Source organism: Nyctibius grandis, chromosome 7 (assembly GCF_013368605.1).
Source record: "Nyctibius grandis isolate bNycGra1 chromosome 7, bNycGra1.pri, whole genome shotgun sequence".
In the NCBI taxonomy this organism is placed as follows: Eukaryota; Metazoa; Chordata; class Aves; order Nyctibiiformes; family Nyctibiidae; genus Nyctibius; species Nyctibius grandis.
Genome location: NC_090664.1, coordinates 59,455,841 through 59,476,473, shown reverse-complemented (window position 1 = coordinate 59,476,473; position 20,633 = coordinate 59,455,841). Strand labels below are relative to the sequence as shown.

The 20,633-nt window shown below is 73.3% G+C and overlaps 2 protein-coding genes across 2 annotated transcripts; one reads left to right on the top strand and one right to left on the bottom strand.

Annotated features, from left to right (window-relative positions):
- Positions 1-3,280: 3,280 nt before the first annotated feature.
- Positions 3,281-19,495, top strand: LOC137666058 (uncharacterized). The gene is made up of 12 exons (XM_068405639.1): positions 3,281-3,348; positions 3,486-3,566; positions 3,706-4,954; positions 5,171-5,247; positions 6,338-7,190; positions 8,075-8,223; positions 10,284-10,674; positions 11,530-11,802; positions 13,204-13,360; positions 13,932-14,034; positions 14,566-14,676; positions 15,414-19,495. Exons 1-12 carry the CDS (start codon positions 3,285-3,287, stop codon positions 18,101-18,103), a joined length of 6,198 nt encoding a protein of 2,065 aa, XP_068261740.1. The 5' UTR covers positions 3,281-3,284; the 3' UTR covers positions 18,104-19,495.
- RARRES2 (retinoic acid receptor responder 2) lies at positions 7,787-10,612 on the bottom strand. Its single transcript, XM_068404429.1, has 5 exons — positions 10,273-10,612; positions 9,284-9,388; positions 8,953-9,057; positions 8,148-8,295; positions 7,787-7,985 (listed from the first exon to the last, which is right to left on the bottom strand). Exons 1-4 carry the CDS (start codon positions 10,435-10,437, stop codon positions 8,182-8,184), a joined length of 489 nt encoding a protein of 162 aa, XP_068260530.1. The 5' UTR covers positions 10,438-10,612; the 3' UTR covers positions 7,787-7,985; positions 8,148-8,181.
- Positions 19,496-20,633: the final 1,138 nt, after the last annotated feature.

Here is a 20,633-nt window from a genome sequence, read left to right as displayed (position 1 = left end):
GCACTCGCCCAGGCTCATGGCGGTGACGTTCCCGGTGCCCTCCTGGCACTGCCACGTGCCGTAGCAGCGCCCCAGCGACCCCTCCTCTGCGGCACAGCGGCAGCGCCTCGTCACCTCCACGTAGGGGACAGCATGGCAGTGCCACCCCCCTCGCTGTGCCCCCCCCTTACCCTCGGTGCAGTGGGGGCCGCTCCAGCCGCGGCAGCAGCCTCGCACCGTGCGGTTCCGTGCCACCGGCCGCGTCTCCGGGGGTCTGCGGCACCGAGGGGGGCACACATGGCACCGGTGTCCCCTCCTGGTGTCACCCCCCGCCCCGGCCCTGGCACTCACTTATAGATGTAGCAGAGGGGGGCGTCGCGGTGGGGGTCCCCATGTGCCCGGCGCGTGCGGTGCCCGTCGAGGCGCCACCCCGCCAGGCTGTACCAGTAGAGGCTGGCGCAGGGCACGGCGTCCTCGCGCCGCGGCGTCACCTCCTCCTCCGCCGTCACCTCCACCGTCCTCTCGCACCAGCGCCTGCCGTGCCACACCGTTACCCCCCCACCCACCCCAAAACCCCCCCACTGGCACCGGCGCGGTGACACGGTGACAGGGGACTCACCCGATGGCCGCTTCCGCCGTGGCCACCAGCAAGGTGGCCACGAGGCAACTGGTGACCCCGGCCATGCCGCGCCGGCCACCAGCCACCTTGGTGAGAGGAGCGGTGTCACTGGCAGGGCAGCACCATGGCTTTAGGGGGGGGCACGAGACAGGGCGGGGGGACACGGGGGAACAAAGGGGGGACACTGGGGGGACACGGCTGTGGGGATGGGGGTGGGGGGGACACGGGGGGGCACATGGGACAGGGGGACACAGGGGACACGGGCATGGGGGGACACGGGACAGGGAGGGGGACACGGGGGGACACAGCCGTGGGCATGGGGGTGGTGTGGGGACATGGGACAGGGAGATGAGGACACGGGGGGACATGGCCATGGGGATGGAGGTGGTGGGGGGACACAGGGGGGGACATGGGACAGGGGGACATGGGACACGGCCATGGGGGGACACGGGACAGGGAGGGGGACACGGGGGGACACAGCCGTGGGTGTGGGGACATGGGGGGACATGGGACAGGGAGATGAGGACACAGGGGGACACGGCCATGGGGATGGAGGGGGGGGTCACACAGGGGGACATGGGACAGGGAGATGGGGACATGGAAGGACACAGGCGTGGGGACGGAGGCAAGTTTGGGGACATGGGGGGGACAGGGAGAGGGGGACAGAGCCATGGGGATGGAGGTGGTGGGGGGACACGGGGGGGACACAGGACAGGGAGATGGGGACAGAGGTGACACCTGCGGTGCCGCGGGGACCCCCCAGCAATGGGGACACCCCAGGAGGGTCCCAGGGACACGGGGACACCCCAGACAGACTCACCCGGCTCCGTCCCGGCCCCTCCCGCCCGCCCCGAGGGCTGCGGGATTTATGGGGTGTCACCAGCCCGGCGGTGACAGTTGTGGGGCCGGCGATTGGGCCCAGCTGGCGTGGGGGGTGTCACCGGCCCCCAACGTCACCCTGTCACCAGGGGAAACCCTCAGGATTGTCCCCGGGGGGGGGACACGGAACCAGCCCCCCCCAGGGCGGCGCTGCCCAGCGGGGTCACATCCTGCATCCAGCACACGCCGGTGACACGGATTAGGGCTCTGTGTCCCCTCCCTGTCCCCTGCCCCACATGGATGTGCCGGGACCCCCACGTCCTGCTCCGGGGAGGGGACCCCCGCACCCACCCCACAGGGTTGGGGACACCCTGGGCACCCCCTGGCCCCGCTGCCCCACGGGGCATCGCCCCCACCCGCTGCCAGCCCCACAGCCGTGTCCCCCTGTGTCCCCATCTCCCTGTCCCATGTCCCCACATGTCCCCACACCCCCCCCCATGCCCACGGCTGTGTCCCCATGTCCCTGTCCCGTGTCTCCATGTCCCCATCTCCCTGTCCCATGTCCCCCCGTGTGACCCCCCCCCTCCATCCCCATGGCCGTGTCCCCATGTCCCTGTCCTGTGTCCCCGTGTCCCCATGTCCCTGTCCCACGTCCCCCCGTGTCCCCACACCGCCCCCATCCCCATGGCCATGTCCCCCCGTGTCCCCATGTCCCTGTCCCGTGTGCCCCCCCGTGTCCCCCCACCACCTCCATCCCCACGGCCATGTCCCCCTGTGTCCCCATCTCCCTGTCCCACGTCCCCCCATGTCCCCACACCACTCCCACGCCCACGGCTGTGTCCCCCCGTGTCCCCCTCCCTGTCCCGTGTCCCCCCATGTCCCTGTCCTGTGTCCCCCTGTGTCCCCATGTCCCTGTCCCACGTCCCCCCATGTCCCCACACCACTCCCACGCCCACGGCTGTGTCCCCCCGTGTCCCCCTCCCTGTCCCGTGTCCCCCCATGACCATGTCCCCCGTGTCCCCCTGTCCCGTGTGCCCCCCCGTGTCCTCCCCCACCCCTATCCCCACAGCCGTGTCCCCCCGGTGTCCCCCCTTTGTCCCCCCGTGTCCCCCCGCCCTGTCCCCCTCCCCGAACCCTCGGTACGGCGGCTCGGTAAGGGGCGGGGGCGGCTGCCGGGGGGGGTGAGACGGTGCCCGGTCCCGGTGGGGGGGGGGTCCCGTCCCGGGGACGCTGCCGGTGCCCGGTACAGGGAGGGGGGGGGGGGCAGCGGGCGGGTCCGCGGGGGCGGGGGGACCGGCGGGGGCGGGGGGACCGGCGGCCACCGCGGGGGAGGCGGAGCGGGAGGGGGGCGGCCCCCGGCCCGGGGCCACGGCGACGGGCGCGGCGGGGACCGGCGGCACCGGGAGCGGCACCGGGAGCGGGGCTCGGCGGGGGAGGCAGGCGCGACCCCCGGGGACGGGGGGGGCAGGAACGGGGGGACCAGGGGGGGGGCAGGAAGGGTGGGGGGGAGCGGAGGGGTGGGACAGGATGGGTGGGGCGGGAGGGGGTCCGGGGCTGGGGCACCGGGACCCCCCCACAGCCCTGGGGATGGGGCACCGGGACCCCCGCAGCTCCGGGATGGGGCACCGGGACCCCCCGCAGCCCCGGGATGGGGCACCGGGACCCCCGCAGCCCCGGGAGGGGGCACCGGGACCCCCGCAGCCCCGGGATGGGGGCACCGGGCCCCCCGCAGCCCCGGGATGGGGGCACCGGGACCCCCCACAGCCCCCGGGGATGGGGCACCGGGACCCCCCGCAGGTTTTGGGGCACGGGGGGGGGGTCTCGGGGGGCTCAGCCCGGTGCCCTCCCGCCCCACGCAGGTCCCCCCATGGCCAAGCCAGAGCCGGTCCCGTGGGCAGAGGCGATGGAGGTGCCAGGCTGTGCCAGCTCAGGTGGGTGCCGGGGGGGTCCTGCCCGTCCTCCCACCCGTCCCCCTGCCCCCGGGGCTCTGCCGGGGTCCCGGTGGGGCGAGGGGTTGTCCTGGGGGGGGGGGGACACCCTGGCTTTGCCCCCCGCTTTGTCCTCCCAGGGCAGCTGGTGGTCCCCAAGGTGGAGGCGATGCCCGAGGGCGATGGCGAGGAGCCGGGGGGGCCGGAGCTGGGCTGCGCAGGTGAGGGCACGCGCTGGCACATGGCACTAGCCAGGGTGGTGGCCACGGCCCCCCCGCTGCTGGCCACACCGGGGGCTGCGGTGCTGGAGCCGCCGGGGTGCCAAGAGCCCCCCGCAGCCCCCCGGCCTGTGCCCCGCAGAGGACTGGCTGGTGAGGAAGGTGAAGGTGGAGGAGGAGGAGGATGAGGAGTGGCCATCCGCCGGCGCCGAAGCCCTGCTGGCGGGGCAACCATCCCCTGGCACCTGCAAACCGTGCCCGGAGGAGCCGGGCTACGGCGAGCCGCCCGCCTCGGCCCTGCCGCCGTGGCTACCGCCGGCCCCCGGCACCCCCGGCTGCCAGCGCTGCTGCCAGGCGCGGCTCGGCGGGGGCGACGCGGGGCCAGCGCCGTGCCCCCCGCGCCCCTTCGCCTGCGCCCAGTGCGGGAAAGGCTTCGGCAAGAAGGCGCACCTGACGCGGCACCTGCGGGTGCACACGGGCGAGCGGCCCTTCCCCTGCGGGCAGTGCGGCCGCCGCTTCCGCCAGAAGATCCACCTGCGCTCGCACCAGAGCACCCACACGGGCGAGCGCCCCTTCCCCTGCCCCGACTGCGGCCGCCCCTTCCGCAAGAAAACCCACCTGGTGCGGCACCGGCGCACCCACACCGGCGAGCGCCCCTTCGCCTGCGCCCGCTGCGCCCGCCGCTTCGCCCACAAGCAGCACCTGCTGCGGCACCAGCAGCTGCACGACGAGCCGGGGCACGGGGGTGACGGGCACACGGGGGTCCCCGCCGAGCAGAAGCCATTCCCCTGCCCCGAGTGCGGGCGAAGCCCCAGCTGGAAGAAGGCCCTGGCACCGCCCCGCCGGCTGCCCCGCGAGGGCCGGCCCTTCGCCTGCGCCGAGTGCGGCCGCGGCTTCGGCGACAAGCGGCGCCTGGCGGCGCACCTGCGGGGGCACGCGGGGCCGAGGCCCTTGGCCTGCGCCCGCTGCCACGAGCCCTCGGGCCACGAGCCCGACCCGGCGGCCCACCACGCCGGCGAGCGCCCCTCGGCCTGCCCGCGCTGCGCCAACCGGCACCCGCGGGCGCACGCCGGCGCCCGCCCCTTCGCCTGCCCGCAGTGCGGCCGCGCCTTCGGCCGCAAGGCCCACCTGGCGCGGCACCAGGCCGTGCACACCGGCACCCGCCCCCACGCCTGCGCCCACTGCGCCAAGCGCTTCAGCTCCAAGACCAACCTGGCGCGGCACCAGGCCGTCCACACCGGCCACCGGCCCTACATCTGCGCCCACTGCGCCAAGGGCTTCAGCCGCAAAACACACCTGCTGCGCCACGAGCGCACCCACGGCGATGCCATCGGCACCGACGCACCCCGGCAGGGCTGGCCGGCCACCGCGGCCACCACCACCCTCTGCCCGTGAGTGCCAGTGGCTCCCAGCGATGCCCGTGTCCTCAGCGCCCACCCCCCGGCTCCTGCCCGTGGCCCCCCGTCCTGGCGGGGTCCTCGGCGCTGCCCACCGCGGCACACGGCGCAGCAACCAAAGGTGCCACGATGGAAACCCCTCGGGGCTGGCCCGTGCCAGGCTCTGCGCCAGGAATTGGGGGTGTGGGGGGAGCCCCGTCCCCTCCCCAGGAGAGTTGGGGGCGTCACCCCGCGGCGGTGCCCGTTGGCAGAGGGGCACCGGGCCACCCGGGGGGGGCTCCGCCGCGGTGGGGACGAACCGAAACTGCCAATAAATGAACTTTTGGCGTTTATTGCTGAGGGCGTCGGGGCGAGGGGGTGCGCGGGGTGACGGTCACGGTGCCACCGGGCCGGTGCCAGGGGGCTGCTGGCAGTGTCCCAAAGCGCCCAGTGCCGGTGCCCGGCGGTGGGGGTCCCGTGCGGCTGCCAGGGGACACCCAGAGCGGTGGCCTGGGGACGGGTGGCCGGTGAGGGGGGTTTGGTGGGGACACGGTCACCCCCCGGGGACACGGGAGGGCCGGCTCCGGTGTCCCCGGGGCTCTGCACCGAGCTGGGGCCGGTCTGGCACCCCCGGGGACACCGGGGGTCGGTGCCACCCTCGGGGACCGGGGAGGGACACCCCCGGGGACACCAGTCACGGTGTGGGGACACCCCCGGGGACACCGGTCACGGCGGGGCTGGGGACACCAGTCACGGTGTGGGGACACCCCCGGGGACACCGGGACCCCCTCCCGCGCGTGCCCGGTCACACGGGGCCGGGGGGGCGGGGCCGAGGTGGCCGCTGGTCTCCGTGACAACGGGGGGGGGGGGGGGGGGGGGGCGGAGCCGCGGGGGCTGCTGGGAACCTCCGTGCGGTGAGTGCGGGTGATGGGGGGGGGTACCGGGGGGGGGCACTGAGGGGACCCGGGGGACACCGGGGGGGGGTGTGGGTGCACCGGGAGGAGCAGGGGGGCACCGGGGGGAGCAGGGGGACAGGGGGGACCCGAGGGGAGTGGGGGGTCCCGGGGAGCACCGGGGGGGGGGTCCGGGTGCACCGGGAGGAGCAGGGGGGCACCGGGGGGAGCAGGGGGACACCGGGGGGAGCAGGGGGACAGGGGGGTCCCGGAGGACCCGCGGAGCACCGGGGGGGGGATCCGGGTGCACCGGGAGGAGCAGGGGGACGGGGGGGGGGACCCAGGGAGCACGGTGGGGTCTGGAGGCACCAGGGGGGAGCAGGGGGACGGGGGGGTCCCGGAGGACCCGGGGAGCACCGGGGGGGGGTCTGGGTGCACCGGGGGGGGTCTGGGGCACTGGGGGGAGCAGGGCCCGACCCCCTGCCCATGTCCCCCCCCCTCCCAGCTGCGGGAGCCGAGCGGGTCAGAGCCCCGGGCAGGATGGAGGGACGCGGGGAGGAGGAGGAGGAGGAAGAGGAGGAAGACGAGGAGGAGGAGGAGGAGGAGGAGGAAGGGGTGCGGATCACCCCGCAGCTGCTGCAGGCCAGCACGGGCGAGTTCGCCCTCGACTCCATCCTGCTGCTGCGGCTGCGGGGCCGCGGCATCGCCCACCTGGGCTGCCTGGGCCGCTGCGCCAACCTGGAGTGGCTGGACCTGTCGGGCAACGCCATCGCCCAGCTGGGGCCACTAGCCGCCCTCCGCTGCCTCGCCGTCCTCAACCTGGCCCGCAACCGCGTCGCCCGCCTCGAGCCCCTGGGCTCGTGCCGCAGCCTCCAGAGCCTGAACGTGGCCGGCAACCGGCTGCGCAGCCTGCGGCGCCTGCGGTGCCTGGCGGGGCTGCCGCGCCTCGAGAGCCTGCGCCTGCGCGACCCCCTCGCCCGCCTCGCCAACCCGCTCTGCGCCGCGCCGGGCTACCGCGCCGCCGTGGCTACCGTGCTGCCCGGCCTCAGAGCCATCGACGGCGAGCGGCTCACGGGCCGCGGCAGCGAGCTCTACCAGCTCTGCCGCGACCTCGACAGCTCGCCGGGGCACGGCGGCGGCACCGGCGGTGGCACCGACCCGCCGCGGGCGGCCCAGCCCTGGGTGGACGCGGGCTTCTGGCAGCCGCGGCCGCCCCGGCGCAGCTCCGTGGTGGACGAGGCGTACCGGCAGTTCGGGGAGGTGCTGCGGGAGTGCCGCGAGCTGGGCCGCCGCGCCGACGACACCATCGCCCAGGCGGAGCGGGCGCTGGGCGGGCGCCGCGACCCCGACTCCTTCGTGTTCTGAGCCGGGAGACCCCCCCCCAGCGCCGCTGCCATCCTGGAGGGGTGCCCGAGCCCCGCGCTGTGCCAGAGCGGCACCACAGACAGGCGGCGGTGCCCACACCAGCCCCCCATGGTGGCCACGGGGCCACTTGGCTTTGCTCCGTCACCTGGGGGGCTCCAGGATGGAGCAGGGGGGCTGCGTGTCCCCAGCACGGCCACGGCAGGAGCAGGGGTGACCCAAGGGACTTGGGAGCCGTCCCCAAGCTCTGCAGCGTGGAGGAGAGACTGAGGGGTGGCATGTGGGGACTGGGGGGCATCAGGGGACCTGGGGGACATCGTGGGGACATCACAGGGACCCGGGGACATCATGGGGACCCGAGGACGTCACGGGGACCTGGGGCCGTCGCGGGGCTGTGCAGTAAAATCGTGCCATCCTCAGCCATCCCTCTCTGCTGTGTCGTCCTGGCCCCCCCAACAGCCACAGGGGACCTGCCACGTCCCTGTCCCCATCCCTCCTCCTGGGCACGGGGTGACGCAGCCGGTGCCAGGGGGGAGCTGGCACAGAGACACCCCCCCCCACACACACACCCCCAGTGATGGAAGGACACTGGTGACAGCGGGAGCCAGAGCTGGGGTTTACTGGTGAGGGGGACCAGGCGGGGGGCTGGGACCCTCCCCTGGGCACGGGGTGCTGGGGGGCAGCGGGCAGGGGGGGCTGGGACCCTCCCCTGGGCACGGGGTGCTGGGGGGCAGCGGGCAGGGCCGGGCCGAGCGGCAGCGTCCGTCCGTCCGTCTCCTGGTGGTGGTGGCCTGGAGGGGGGACACGGTGGCTGCGGGAGGAGCCCTTGCACACGCGTGTGCACCCACACCCCCCGCCGTGACCCCCTCCCTGTGCCCAGGGCCAGCTTGGGTGCTGGTGGCCCGGCCAAGGACAATCCCCCCGCCCAGCCCCGCTGTCCCCCTGGCACCTACCGCGGGGGCGTGGGGACGGGGGGCGCGGTGGCCCCTAGGCCGGCAGCCCCCTGGAGAAGGCGAACATGCCGGGCAGGTAGAGCGTGTCCGAGGCCCTGCCCGCCTCCTCCACCGCCCGGCACTCCGCCTCGTCGCGGTGCTTGATCTCCTGCGGGGCAGAGGGCACGGGCTGGCACCCACCAGGGCACCCACCAGGGCACCCACTGCAGCACCCACTGCAGCACCCAACACAGCATCCACCACGGAACCCACCACGGAACCCACGAGGGCACCCACCGTGGCACCCACCACAGCACCCACCATGGCACTAACCATGGCACCCACCACAGCACCCACCACGACACCAACTGTGTCACCCACCGTGGCACCCACCACAGCACCCACCAGGGCACCCACCATGGCACCCACCACGGCACCCACCCACCGTGGCACCCACCACGGCACCCACTGCAGCATCCACCATGGCACCCACCCACCATGGCACCCACCCACCAGGGCACCCACCGCGGCATCCACCATGGCACCCACCCACCGTGGCACCCACCACGGCACCCACTGCGGTATCCACCATGGCACCCACCCACCAGGGCACCCACCGCAGCACCCACCAGCACCCACTGCAGCACCCACCACGGCACCCACCACGACACCCACCACGGCACCAACTGTGTCACCACCATGGCATCCACCTGGCACCCACCGTGGCACCGACCACGGCACCCACCCTAGCACCCACCGCAGCACTCCCGGCAGCCGGTGGGAGCCGTGCCAGTGCCGGTGCCGGTGCCGGGGGGGGACACCTCACCTTCACGGCCAGGTGGTGGCTGGGGCCACAGTTGTGGTACTTGTCCAGCACCGCGGGGACGTCGCCACTGTCGAACTTGTAGCAGGCCAGGCAGGTGGGCTTCCTCTGCGGGGACACCGCGGCGTCACCACCGGGACCCCGGCACCCCCGGCACCCCCGGGACCCCCGGCACCCCCTGCCCTGCCAGGCCTGGGGACACCCCTGCCACCCGCCGTGGGGTGGCTGCGTCACCACTGCCGCGAGTCACCGTCCCCTGCAGGCAGCGGGGGGTCGGGGGGGCTCCGGTGTCCCCGCGGGGAGGGGGTCGTGCCACCGGCAGCCCCCCGCTCACCCGGTTCTCCAGGGCCCGGCAGTTCTGCCGCCGCGGTGCCCTCTTGCCGCAGGCCGTCTGCACCAGGCTGACCCGCAGCCGCACGAAGGTCCCCGAGGGGTCTTCCTGGGGGGGAGAGGGGGGACGGCCTGAATTGGGGGGGGTCCCCGGAGCCCCCAGCTCCTCCCGAGGGACCGGCATGGCCATGGGTGCTCCTGGCTGCACCGGGGCGGCCGGGCACCAGCAGCTGTTTGCCCCCCCCAGTTAATGAGTAGCCAAGTTGTGCCAGCGCCTGCCCCGGGCACCGGCTGGGCAGAGGGTCTGTCCCCACACCCCCCTCCTCATTCATGACACCCCAGCACCCACCACCCCCCCATAGCACCCACCACCCCCCCATAACACCCCACACCCCCCATAGCACCCCACACCCCCCTCCTCCTCCGTGACACCCCAGCACCCACCACCCCCCCATAGCACCCCACACCCCCCATAGCACCCCACGCCCCCCCCCTCCTCCGTGACACCCCAGCACCCATCACCCCCCCATAGCACCCACCACCCCCCCATAACACCCCACACCCCCCTCCTCCTCCATGACACCCCAGCACCCACCACCCCCCCATAGCACCCACCACCCCCCTATAACACCCCACACCCCCCTCCTCATTCATGACACCCCAGCACCCACCACCCCCCCATAACACCCCACACCCCCCATAGCACCCCACACCCCCCTCCTCCTCCGTGACACCCCAGCACCCACCACCCCCCCATAACACCCCACACCCCCCATAACCCCCCACACCCCCTCCTCCTCTGTGACACCCCAGCACCCACCACCCCCCCATAACACCCCACACCCCCCATAACCCCCCACACCCCCCTCCTCCTCCGTGACACCCCAGCACCCACCACCCCCTCCCTCCATGACACCCTGACCCCCTCCCCACCCGCCATCTCCCCCCCCCCACCCCGGGGGTCCGAGGGCACCCCCCACCCCCCGTGCTCACCCTCTCCACAGCCCCGTCCACCGCCTGCTCCTTGAACAGGGACTGCACGTTGCTGCGCCCGTGGAAATACTCCAGCACCTCCTTCACCACCCGCCGCTGCAGCGGGGACTGGCTGGCGGCGCCCAGGGCCACCAAGGCCAGGCAGAGGGCTAGCGGGAGCCTCATGGCCGCGCTGGGGGGCCGCCTGACCCCGCAGAGCCTCGCCGAGCGACCCGCTGCCGCTTCGGGTCTTTCATTAACCGATTTCCTGCGAACTGCCCCCGATTCCGCCCCCGGGCCGGCCCCGCCGGCTGCTTGCGCGGCCCCCCCGGGCACGGCCCCCCCGGGCACGGCCCCCCGGGCACGGCCCCTCCGGCATGGCCATGGGGAGGAGGGGCTGGGCACGGTGACCGTTGGCGGCCGGCAACGGGGACACTGGCGTCACCCCGGGCTCGGTGGCAGCCTCCTGCCCCGGGGAAGGGGTACCGGGGGGCCGGGGGGCAGCAGGTCTCCTGCCTCGGGCCAAAGGGCCGCTCGGGCTCGGTGCCGGCAGGGCCTTGCCGGGCAGCCGGACACCACCGGTACCGGCGGGAGCCTCGGGGAGGCTTCTCCGCCACCCGCCCTGCCCTGACCCGGGGTGAGACGGCAGGGTGGGGAGGGAGGTGTTGCTGTGGGGGGTCCCGCCTCCCCCCCGGGGCCACGGGGCCCACCCGGTGTGGCCGGGGCACTCGGTGACAGGGCACCGGGCCGTGCGGCAGTGAGGAGCCGTGTCCCGGGGGTCCCGGGGGTCCCCCAGCCCCAGGTGCGGGGGGTTCGCACCCCCGCGGCTCCGTCCCGCCCCGCCATCCCTCCCCACGTGCCGCTGCGAGGACCCCAACGCCCCGGTGCACCCAAAACCCACCAGCCCTCCCCGCCGGGGGGTCCCCGTCCCACCCGGGGCCAGTGGCCGGTGCCGCGGGAGGCCGAGGCCTCGTCCCCCCGAACAGGGGGTGGGCGTTGGCGGGTGCCGGGGAGACAAACGCCCCCAACACACAGGGCCGAAGCCACGGCCCGGGTGTCCCCGTGCGGGACGCGGCCCCCGGGGACGAGGATGAGGAGGGGGAGGCAGGCCGGGGCCGCGGGACCCCGCACCGGGTGGGGCCTCCCGGCGGCCGGGGCTGCAGGGCCGGGCCCCAGGGTAAGCACCGGCCCCCCGGAGCCCTTAGCCAGGCTCCGCCGGTACCGGTACCCGGTGACACGGGGGATGGCGGTGGGGGTGTGTGTCGCTCTGGCCCACAGGGGGCGCTCTACGGTGGCGCCGGGGGCCGCTCTGGCAGCGCGCCCGGAGCCTCGATGGTGCCGCCCCCTGACCCGGAAGTGCTCTGCGCCACGCGGGGGGGGTGGAGCCGCCGCCACCTCTTCCCGCCGCCGGGCGCCGCCACGACGTCATCACGTAGCGAGACGTCATCGCGTAACGGGACGTCGTCCGCCCGTGAGTGTCCCGGGGGAGGCGGCTCCGGGGCCTGGCGGGAGGGGGGGGGTCGCCATGGCTACGCGCGGCCCGTGGTCACGGTGAGGGGCCGGGCCCGGGGGAGGGGGTCAGGCGGAGGGGCCCGGGGCGGGGGGCGGCGGGGGCGCTGAGGCCCTCCCGGGGGGTGCGGGCCCGGTGTCCCGTGCCCCCCGGTTCGGGGGGTTTGGGCTGCAGGCGGGGGGGGGCACCCCGGTTTTCCCCTCACACCCCCGCGGGGGAGCGGGGCCTTGTGGGGACTCAAATCCCGGTGAACCGGGACCGCCCCCCCCCCCTCCCCGTGGGCCCCGCCGGGTGTTCGGGGCGGGGGGGGCGCTCCCGGCACCGGACCAGTGCGCGGGGCGGGGGGGGGGGGGGTTTCTCCGTGAAATCCTCATGGCGTGTGGGCTTCCCGTAAGAAGGCCCCGGGGGGGCTTTTCCTCGGTAAAACCGTTCCCCGGGGACAGCCCCGTGGCGGCGGCGGGCTCGGGAAGCCCCGGCAGCGCCTGGCAGCCGGCTGTGCCGCGGGCACCGGGGCTCCCGGCCCCGGGTGTTCCCCGGTATCGCCGGGAGAAGCCGCGTGACTTCCCGGGGCGTCGGAAACGGCACCGGGACGGGGCCACCGGTGAAGGCCGGGGCGAGCCGAGGAGCCGCTGGGAAACCCGCCCGCCACAACGGGGACGTCGGGTCCGAAACGTGCTGAACCGGGCGCGGGCTCCGGCCTCCGTGCCCGCCATGCCACCACCCCCACCGGCAGCCCCCACCAGCCTCTCCTTGGCTGTACCGGCTCCGTAACCGGCCCCGGTTACGTCCACAACGCGCTGGGGTGGCCACGGGATCGCCAGCGCTCGGTGGGACTTAACGAGCCGGGGCTAACGATGGCCGGCGTGGCAGAGAGCCCCGTGCCCCGCCGTGTGTGTCCTCCCCGGCCCCGGGACGCGGCGCGCTGCCCGGTACGGTCGGGGTGCCAGCCAGCTCCCTCGCGGCACGGCCCCGCAGCCGGCGCTCCTCTTGCCAGCCGGGGCCGTTCCCACCCGCCATCCCCCGTGAGCCCCCTCCCCGAGGCACCGGGCCCGGCGCGGGGTTCTGGAGCCGGGGCGGGCGGCTGAGCTGCTCCTGTCCGCCCACAGCGGGGCAGGAGGCGTTTTGCTGGTGGAACTGGGAGGGAGGGCGGTGAGAGCCGGGCTGGGCGAGGCGGGCACCCCCGGAGCGGGCAGGGCGAGGCCGTGCCGGGGCTGGAGTTCCCCGTTCCCCCGGCGGCGCTGGGCGGGGGGGGACAGGACTACAAGTCCCGGTAGCGCTGGTGGCGGGGAAGCTGGGTGTAAAGAGAGTGAATCCGGGCCGGGCCCCGCGGTCAGCCCCTTCCTCGCCCCGAAAACGAGGAGGAGGAGGAGGAGGGAGGCGGCAGCGGAGGTGGCCGAGCTCCGCGGCCCCGCTCACCCTGTCCTCGCTCTCCCCCCGCCCAGGGACCCGCAGCAGCCATTTGGAGGAAGCCGCCGAGCACCGGAGCCCGCGGCGGCGGCAGGCGGAGGGGAAGGACAACGGCGGCCGCCCCGTGCCCTCCCCGGCGCCGATGTGCTCCCCCCTGGCCGGGGAGCCATGTCTGCGGGGGGAGCGCCCCAGGTAGGCGCGGGGTCCGCGGGGGGAGGCCGGAGCGGGGCCGGCGCTGAGCCGTCCCTCCGTGGCAGAGCGGGGGGGACTCGGGGGGGAACCCCCGCCCCGCGCCCGTGCCGTGACATCGAGGGGGGGCTGTGGGGTTTTCCCGGGGGCTGGGAGCTCTCCCGGTGCTTTCCTGTGACACCAATGCCATCCCGTCGCTTGTGACCTGGGAGAAGAGACCGTCCCCCCCTCGCTACACCCTCCTTTCAGGCAGTTGTAGAGAGCGAGAAGGTCTCCCCTCAGCCTCCTTTTCTCCAGGCTAAACCCCCCCAGGTCCCTCAGCCGCTCCCCATCACACTTGTGCTCCAGACCCTTCCCCAGCCCCGTTGCCCTTCTCTGGACTCGCTCCAGCACCTCAAGGTCTTTCTTGTCGTGAGGGGCCCAAAACTGCACCCAGGGTTCGAGGTGCGGCCTCCCCGGTGCCGAGCACAGGGGGACGATCTTCACCCTAGTCCTGCTGGCCACAAAACCCAAGGAACCACCCCAAAAAGGTGATGGTGACGTGCTGAACCGCTTCTCCTCTCTCCCGGCCCAGCCTGCCCTGAACCTGCTCCCTTACCCCAGGCTGAGCGAGGTGCCGAGAGCCGGACACGAGCTGGATGGTGTCGGCGCAGAGATCCCCTCTGACCCCTGCACAGGTGACTGCCAGGGCCGGGGGGTGGCGGGTGGGCGGGTGGCACCGCGCAGGGTGGGTGGCACCACGCAGGGCAGGTGGCACCAGCGTGGGAGGGGGGTTTGGGGACACGCTGGTGTGTGTTCTGCCAGTCCTGGGGTAACACCGAGTCTGGCTGGCTGCCGGCAACAGGCTCCTCTTGCCCGGGATGGGGTGATGCAAAGATCATATGGAAATATATGCAAATGTGGCACCGCTGGGAGGGATCCCCCAGCGTGGGGAAGGTCCTTGAGCCCCTCTGCCAGCCGAGCTCCTCTGCTAAAGGTGGAGACTTCACTCCTGTGCAGGAGGCTCGGGTTGGAACTAGTCGCGTCCTTTGATCTTTAATTACCCTTCAGGCAGCAGAAACTTTAAATAGATTAAAGCGATGCCCCCGGCCTCGTTAATTGGAGCTCTGTTAATTAACGCAGGCGTCTCCAGCGTCACGATGCCCGTGCCCCACGCGTGCTTGGCTGGGGGACAGTTCATGGTGACCAGCTCTTGTCCCTTCCACCAGCCTACAGGTTTTTCAAGCCGGGCGGCCTGTTCGGCATGAAGCAGTCGGAGGAGCCGTACGAGGGGCAGCAGATGCAGGAGGAGAGCAAGATCCTGGGCAGCCCCTGTGCGGGTAGGTGGGGGTGGTGGGGAGCCAGCCCTGGCGTGTTCCTCCCGGGGGCAGAGGCCGTTCTCGGCTGGTTGGTGGCCACTCTGGGCCAGTTCGCAGCATTTTATAGAATCATTTAGGTTGGGAAGGACCTTTAAGGTCATCGAGTCCACCCGTTACCCCAGCGCTGCCAAGGCCACCACTAACCCATGGCCCTCAGCACCACATCTACACGGCTTTTAAATCCCCCCAGGGATGGGGACTCCACCACTGCCCTGGGCAGCCTGTGCCAGCGCTTGACAACCCTTTCCATGAAGAAATTGTCCCTCATCTCCAATCTAAACCTCCCCTGGCACAACTTGAGGCCGGTTCCTCTCATCCTATCACTTGTTACCTGGGAGAAGAGACCGACCCCCCTCGCTACACCCTCCTTTCAGGCAGTTGTAGAGAGCGAGAAGGTCTCCCCTCAGCCTCCTTTTCTCCAGGCTAAACCCCCCCAGCTCCCTCAGCCGCTCCCATCACACTTGTGCTCCAGACCCTTCCCCAGCCCCGTTGCCCTTCTCTGGACGGTTTTTGCTGTCGCTGCTGCCCCCAGCGAGCTCTGGGCAGGGCTCTGGTCCTTCAGGGCGTTACAAACCGCAATGATCTCGTGGTGGGCAGTGCTGTGGCGAGTTGGCCTCCATGATCCTTGTGGGTTCCTTCCAACTCGAGATGTTCTGTGAAAGGCTGACGCTGATGTCTTGAATCTCTTTGAAACCTAGTGGAGCCCGGTCGGGTGAACAAAGTGGAGCAGCCTGAGGAGAAGCCCGGGGCAGCCGCCCTGGAGCTGTACCCCGCGGCCGCCAGCGGTTCCGGCCGCTGGTTTCACGGCGGGCAGCGCCCGCCCGAGCGGGCCGGCACGGAGAGGGATGGTGCCACCAGCCTGGGCCCGCTCGCCGGCCGCGTGGCCTGCTGGGTGCCGCAGCTGGGCGCCGGCCCCTTCCGCTGCGCCCAGTGTGGCAAGGGCTTCCGCCAGAAGCAAAGCCTCATCACGCACGAGCGCATCCACACCGGGGAGAAGCCCTACCGGTGCGGGGACTGCGGGAAGAGCTTCAGCCAGCGGCCCAACCTGCTGACCCACCGCCGCGTGCACACGGGCGAGCGCCCCTTCCCCTGCGCCCAGTGCGGCAAGAGCTTTAGCCAGAAGGCCAACCTGCTGGCCCACCAGCGCATCCACGCCGCCAGCGAGAAGGCGCTGGCCGGGGGCGAGCAGGAGGAGGGCGCCAAGCCGAAGCTGCGCTCCCAGGCGCGGAGCTACCAGGAGGACACCCCCTTCGTGTGCCCCGAGTGCGGGAAGAGCTTCCGGCAGAAGCCCAACCTCATCACCCACCGCAGGATCCACACGGGCGAGCGGCCCTTCACCTGCTTCCTCTGCGGCAGGAGCTTCAACCAAAAGACCAACCTGGTGACCCACTACCGCGTGCACACCGGCGAGCGCCCCTTCGCCTGCGCCCAGTGCGGCAAGCGCTTCACCCAGAAGACCAACCTGGTCACCCACCAGAGCACCCACACGGACCTGCGCCCCTACCCCTGCGGGCAGTGCCAGAAGTGCTTCAAGGACAAAGTCTCCCTCAAAGCCCACCAGAAGACTCACGCCCCTCGCCAGCGCCGCTGCCCGGGCCGCGCCCCGGCCTCCGGCCTGCCCTACGGCGCTGCGCCCACCCTGCTGCCGCCCGGGGGTCCCGAGCAGGACGCCCCCTTCAGCCCCATGCCCACGCTGCCCCTTCACAAGATCCCCGAGGGCCAAGAGCTGTACTCGTGCGCGGAGAAGAGCTTCCCCACCAAGGAGCCGCTCCTGCCACCGCAGCAGCCCCCCCCCGGGGCGCAGACCTTCCCCTGCCTCCAGTGCGGGGAGGGCTTCTGCCAGAAGGTGACCCTCCTGCGCCCGCAGCACGGCCCCGCCGCCGAGGCCGCCGGGGGGGGCGCGGCAGCCTTCGCCCACGGCCCGCACCTCCTGGGGCACCTGGGGGTGCCGCCCGTCCTCGGGGACGCGACCCCCCCGGCTCCGCCGGCCCCCGGGGCGGAGAAGCCCTTCATCTGCAACCAGTGCGGCAACAGCTTCGGCCTGTGGCTCTCCCTCGTGGCCCACCAGAAGACCCACGGCGGGCAGAAGTCCTACCCGTGCCCCGAGCACGAGAAGAGCTCCGGCGACGAGCTGTCCCCCAAAGCCCCCCCGGAGAAGCCGGCGGAGGGGAGAGCCTGGCTGTGCCCCGAGTGCGGGCGGAGCTTCGCCCAGTACGAGCGTCTGGCGAAGCACCGGCAGAACCACCGCGGGCGCGGGCCGTACCGCTGCGACGTCTGCGGGAAGAGGTTCAGCCTGAAGACCAACCTGGTGACCCACCAGCGCATCCACACGGGCGAGCGGCCCTTCACCTGCGGCGTCTGCGGCCGCCGCTTCAACCAGAAGGGCAACCTGGTGACCCACTACCGCACCCACACCGGCGAGCGCCCCTTCGCCTGCGCCCAGTGCGGCAAGCGCTTCGCCCAGAAGCCCAACCTCCTCGCCCACCAGAAGACCCACACGGGCAGGCAGCCCTTCCCCTGCCTCGAGTGCCCCAAGCGCTTCAAGAGCAAGCTCTCCCTGCGCGTCCACCAGCGGGTGCACGCGGTGGAGAGGCCCCACGGCGAGCCGGGCCAGGCCCCCGCCCCGCAGCCCCACGCCGGGAGCCCCTACCCCTGCTCGCTCTGCGGGGAGACCTTCGAGGAGCACGGCGAGCTGCAGCTGCACCGGCAGGGCCACGCCGGCGAGCGCCCGCACGCCTGCGCCGAGTGCGGCAAGCGGTTCCGCCAGAAGGTGAACCTGGCCGTGCACCAGCGCACCCACACCGGCGAGCGGCCCTTCCGCTGCGCCGACTGCGGCAAGGGCTTCAGCCAGAAGGCTCACCTCCTCCGGCACCGCAGGACGCACGCCGCCGGCCTCCCCGCCTCCTGCTGCCAGGGGCCCTGCCCGGCGCACCCCGACGAGCCGGACGCCGCCCTGGGAAAGGGCTCCGAGCCCCCCGCCGTGCTGCTGCCCCCCTGCTCCCGCGGGGCCGCTCCCGCGGCGCAGCCCCCCGCCAGGCCCGAGAGCCCCTCGGGGGCGGCCGACATCCTCCTGCAGCTGATGCAGGAGGAGCAGCACCTCGGCTCGCAGCACCCGCAGGAGGGTCCGGCGGGGCACTGCCCCTGTAAGTGCGCCGAGGCCGGGCACGGCGCGACCCCCAAGCCGCCCAGCCTGCCGCCGCCGTGCTGCTGCGCCGAGTGCCTGGGCCAGCGGCAGCTGCTGCTCAAGCCGCAGCCCGAGTGCCGCGCCGAGCCCTGGGGCAAGTACGGCGCCGCCTGCGGCAGGAGCTTCGAGGAGAAGCGCGGCCCCAGAGTGCCTGAGAGAGCCCACGGCGAAGAGAAGCCCTCGCCGTGCCCCAGCTGCCTGTAACGCCGGCGTGGGCTGCCAAAACCTGCCCCTGGGCCAGGGACCGCGGCGCTCTTGCACTAAACAACCACCAAAAACCAACGAGGCGGCGGCTGGCGCCGGGGGGTGATGGCTGAGCCGGGACTCGTGGTGCCTGCGGGGGCTTGGCAGGAGCCTGGTGGGTTTGGGAACAGGAGCCCCCCGCAGGGCTGAGCAGGGGGTGGATGCGCTGGGTGAGCTGTGTCTGCACCCCAAATCCGCGGGGGGATGGAGCTGAGGACCCCGACCCGTGGAGGGATGGAGCCGAGGAGCCCAAACCCGCGGAGGGACGGAGCTGAGGAGCCCAAACCCGCAGGGGGATGGAGCTGAGCTTGGGACACGGGATCTGCTGCCCTCCAAACCGCTCCCCTCACGCCGCAGGCCCGGCAGCGCCACGTCCTCCTGCCTCCGGGTCCCCCTGGGTGATGCAGCGACCAGCCGTGGGGCAGAGAGGGGCCTCCGTGGGTCGAGAGCTTCTCCCGGCGCCCTCCGGACTGGATGTCGTTCAGCGAGGATGTGGGTGGGATGGAGAGCGGCCACCGGCGCGGGCAGGGGAGGAACGGCTTCACCGGGAGGCCAGGAGAGCCAGGGCCTGGCACGCCGTGGGGGCAACCTCCTGCCGATGCCTCCCAGCCAACGGCTTCCCCAGCGATGGAGCGGAGGAGCTGGGCGAGCACCGGTGGGGAAACGGCCCGGCAGCGTCTGGGCTCGCCTCCGCCTCGCTACGGGATGCGGGAGAAGCCGCTGCGAGGCCGGAGGGGCCGCGCCGGGGGCCGGGGGGGGTGTAGCTTGTGCTTCTCTGCTTGCTCTGCGGCTAACCTTTGGCTTTCTGGTACTCATTAACTGCGGAGGGAGCACCGGGGCCCTCGTGGGAGCTCGTGGTGCCCGTGTCTGCCCGTTTCCCTGGTGTCCCGGCTGCCGTGGGGCTACCGACAGCACCAGGGGGCTAGTGCGGAGGTGCCGGTGGCCTGCTGGAGTTTGCCCGGCGTCTCCCCGTCCCCGTGAGCGCGGCAGAGCCCGTGGCACTGGGAGGCAAAGCCAGGGAGCCCAGCTCGGTGCCACACCGCTCGCCACCAGCGCCCAGCTGCCCCCGTGGGTGTCGCGTGAGGAGGGGCTTTGTCACCTGCCCAGGGCCGGGGTGGTGGCCGAGGGGACACGGCGATGGTCAAAACTGGGTTGAGACACCCTGAGCCCACAAGCTGGGTGGGAGCTGCCTGGCAGGGGGGTCCCGGCACCCAAGATCTGGCAGGCTGGGGGTGGGCCCAGCGCCCACCCTCGCCCGCTGCCCCCTTCCCTCCGCTCCGGCAGCACTTCAGGGCCTTGCAAGTCTATTTTTTGGTTGTTGAGGTTATTTAAAATAAAAGCTTTCTGGCAGCAGCTCCTGGCTCCTCGCTCCTGGGGGGCGGCAGGGCCGTGGCATGAGCCCGGCGGGGGCCGGGGCTGAGGTGGCACAGCCGGGTCTCCCTCAAGGTTATAATCCTGAGCTCGGTGGAGGCCGGTGCGTTTCTGGCCGGGTCTCGAGCTCTTCCTGACCTTCAGAGCCGCAGCTCCAGCCCTGGCTGCGCTGGCGGCATCTTGGCACCCACGGGTTGGCACATGTGCCGCGTGCCAGGGCTGGCTGCCGGCTGCGGCACCAGGGTCTCGTGGTGGGGGTGGCAGGGACAGCGGTGCGGGGTGCCATGGGGGCAGCCCCAGAGCAGCCTTGGGAAGGGGACACGTCCCCGCTTGCCCCCCTCTGGCTGTGGCAGGGGCTCTGGGAGGGCAGGCGTGGCCGGTGTTTGGGCATCACCCGGTGTTGGCACCACCCGGTGCGGCAGGTCCGGGCAACGGAGCAACACCATCCTGGCCGGGCGAGCTGCAGCCTGCAGAGAGCTGCTGCGCCAGGCGCGGCTGCCCCGGGCCGTCCCTGCCTGTGCCACCCCGGTGTGCCCGGCCTGGTGCCCACCGACACGCTCCGCAGCCACCGAACCTCTCCGGGACACCGGGGTCTGCGCAGCGCCGGGGCTGGTGATGGCCGGGAGCTGCTCGTGGCACCGGTGGCACCGTCACATCTGAGCTGTCACCGAAACCCCCCGGTGCTCCCGAGGGTGGCCGGTGGCTCTCGCTCCGGCCCTGCCTGGCAGCGGCTCCCTGCACTGGGTGGGGGGGGGTCCATCGGGGACCTGCCGGAGGGCACCTGCCCACCCGCACGGGGTGCCCAGCCGTGCCAGCGCACACCAGCCCGTCCCGGTCTGGGAGAAGCCGCTGCTCCCGCATGGCCGGGGTGACTCGGCACCACCGAGCTGGCCACGGTGGCCCAGACGAGGGTCCCCCCGCTCCCCGGCCACCGGAGTCACCCGTGGGCTCGGCGTGCCATGGGTGCCGCGTGCCACCGGCCGGGCGCGTGGCTGAGCACCCCTGGCCCTGGCCGGGGACACCCAGGTCCCAGCCCGGGGCGAGGTCACGGCGGTGTGGACCCGGGGGGGCTTCGGCTGTCCTTGGCCCGGGGCAAACACCCACCGGCCCCGCCGTTCCC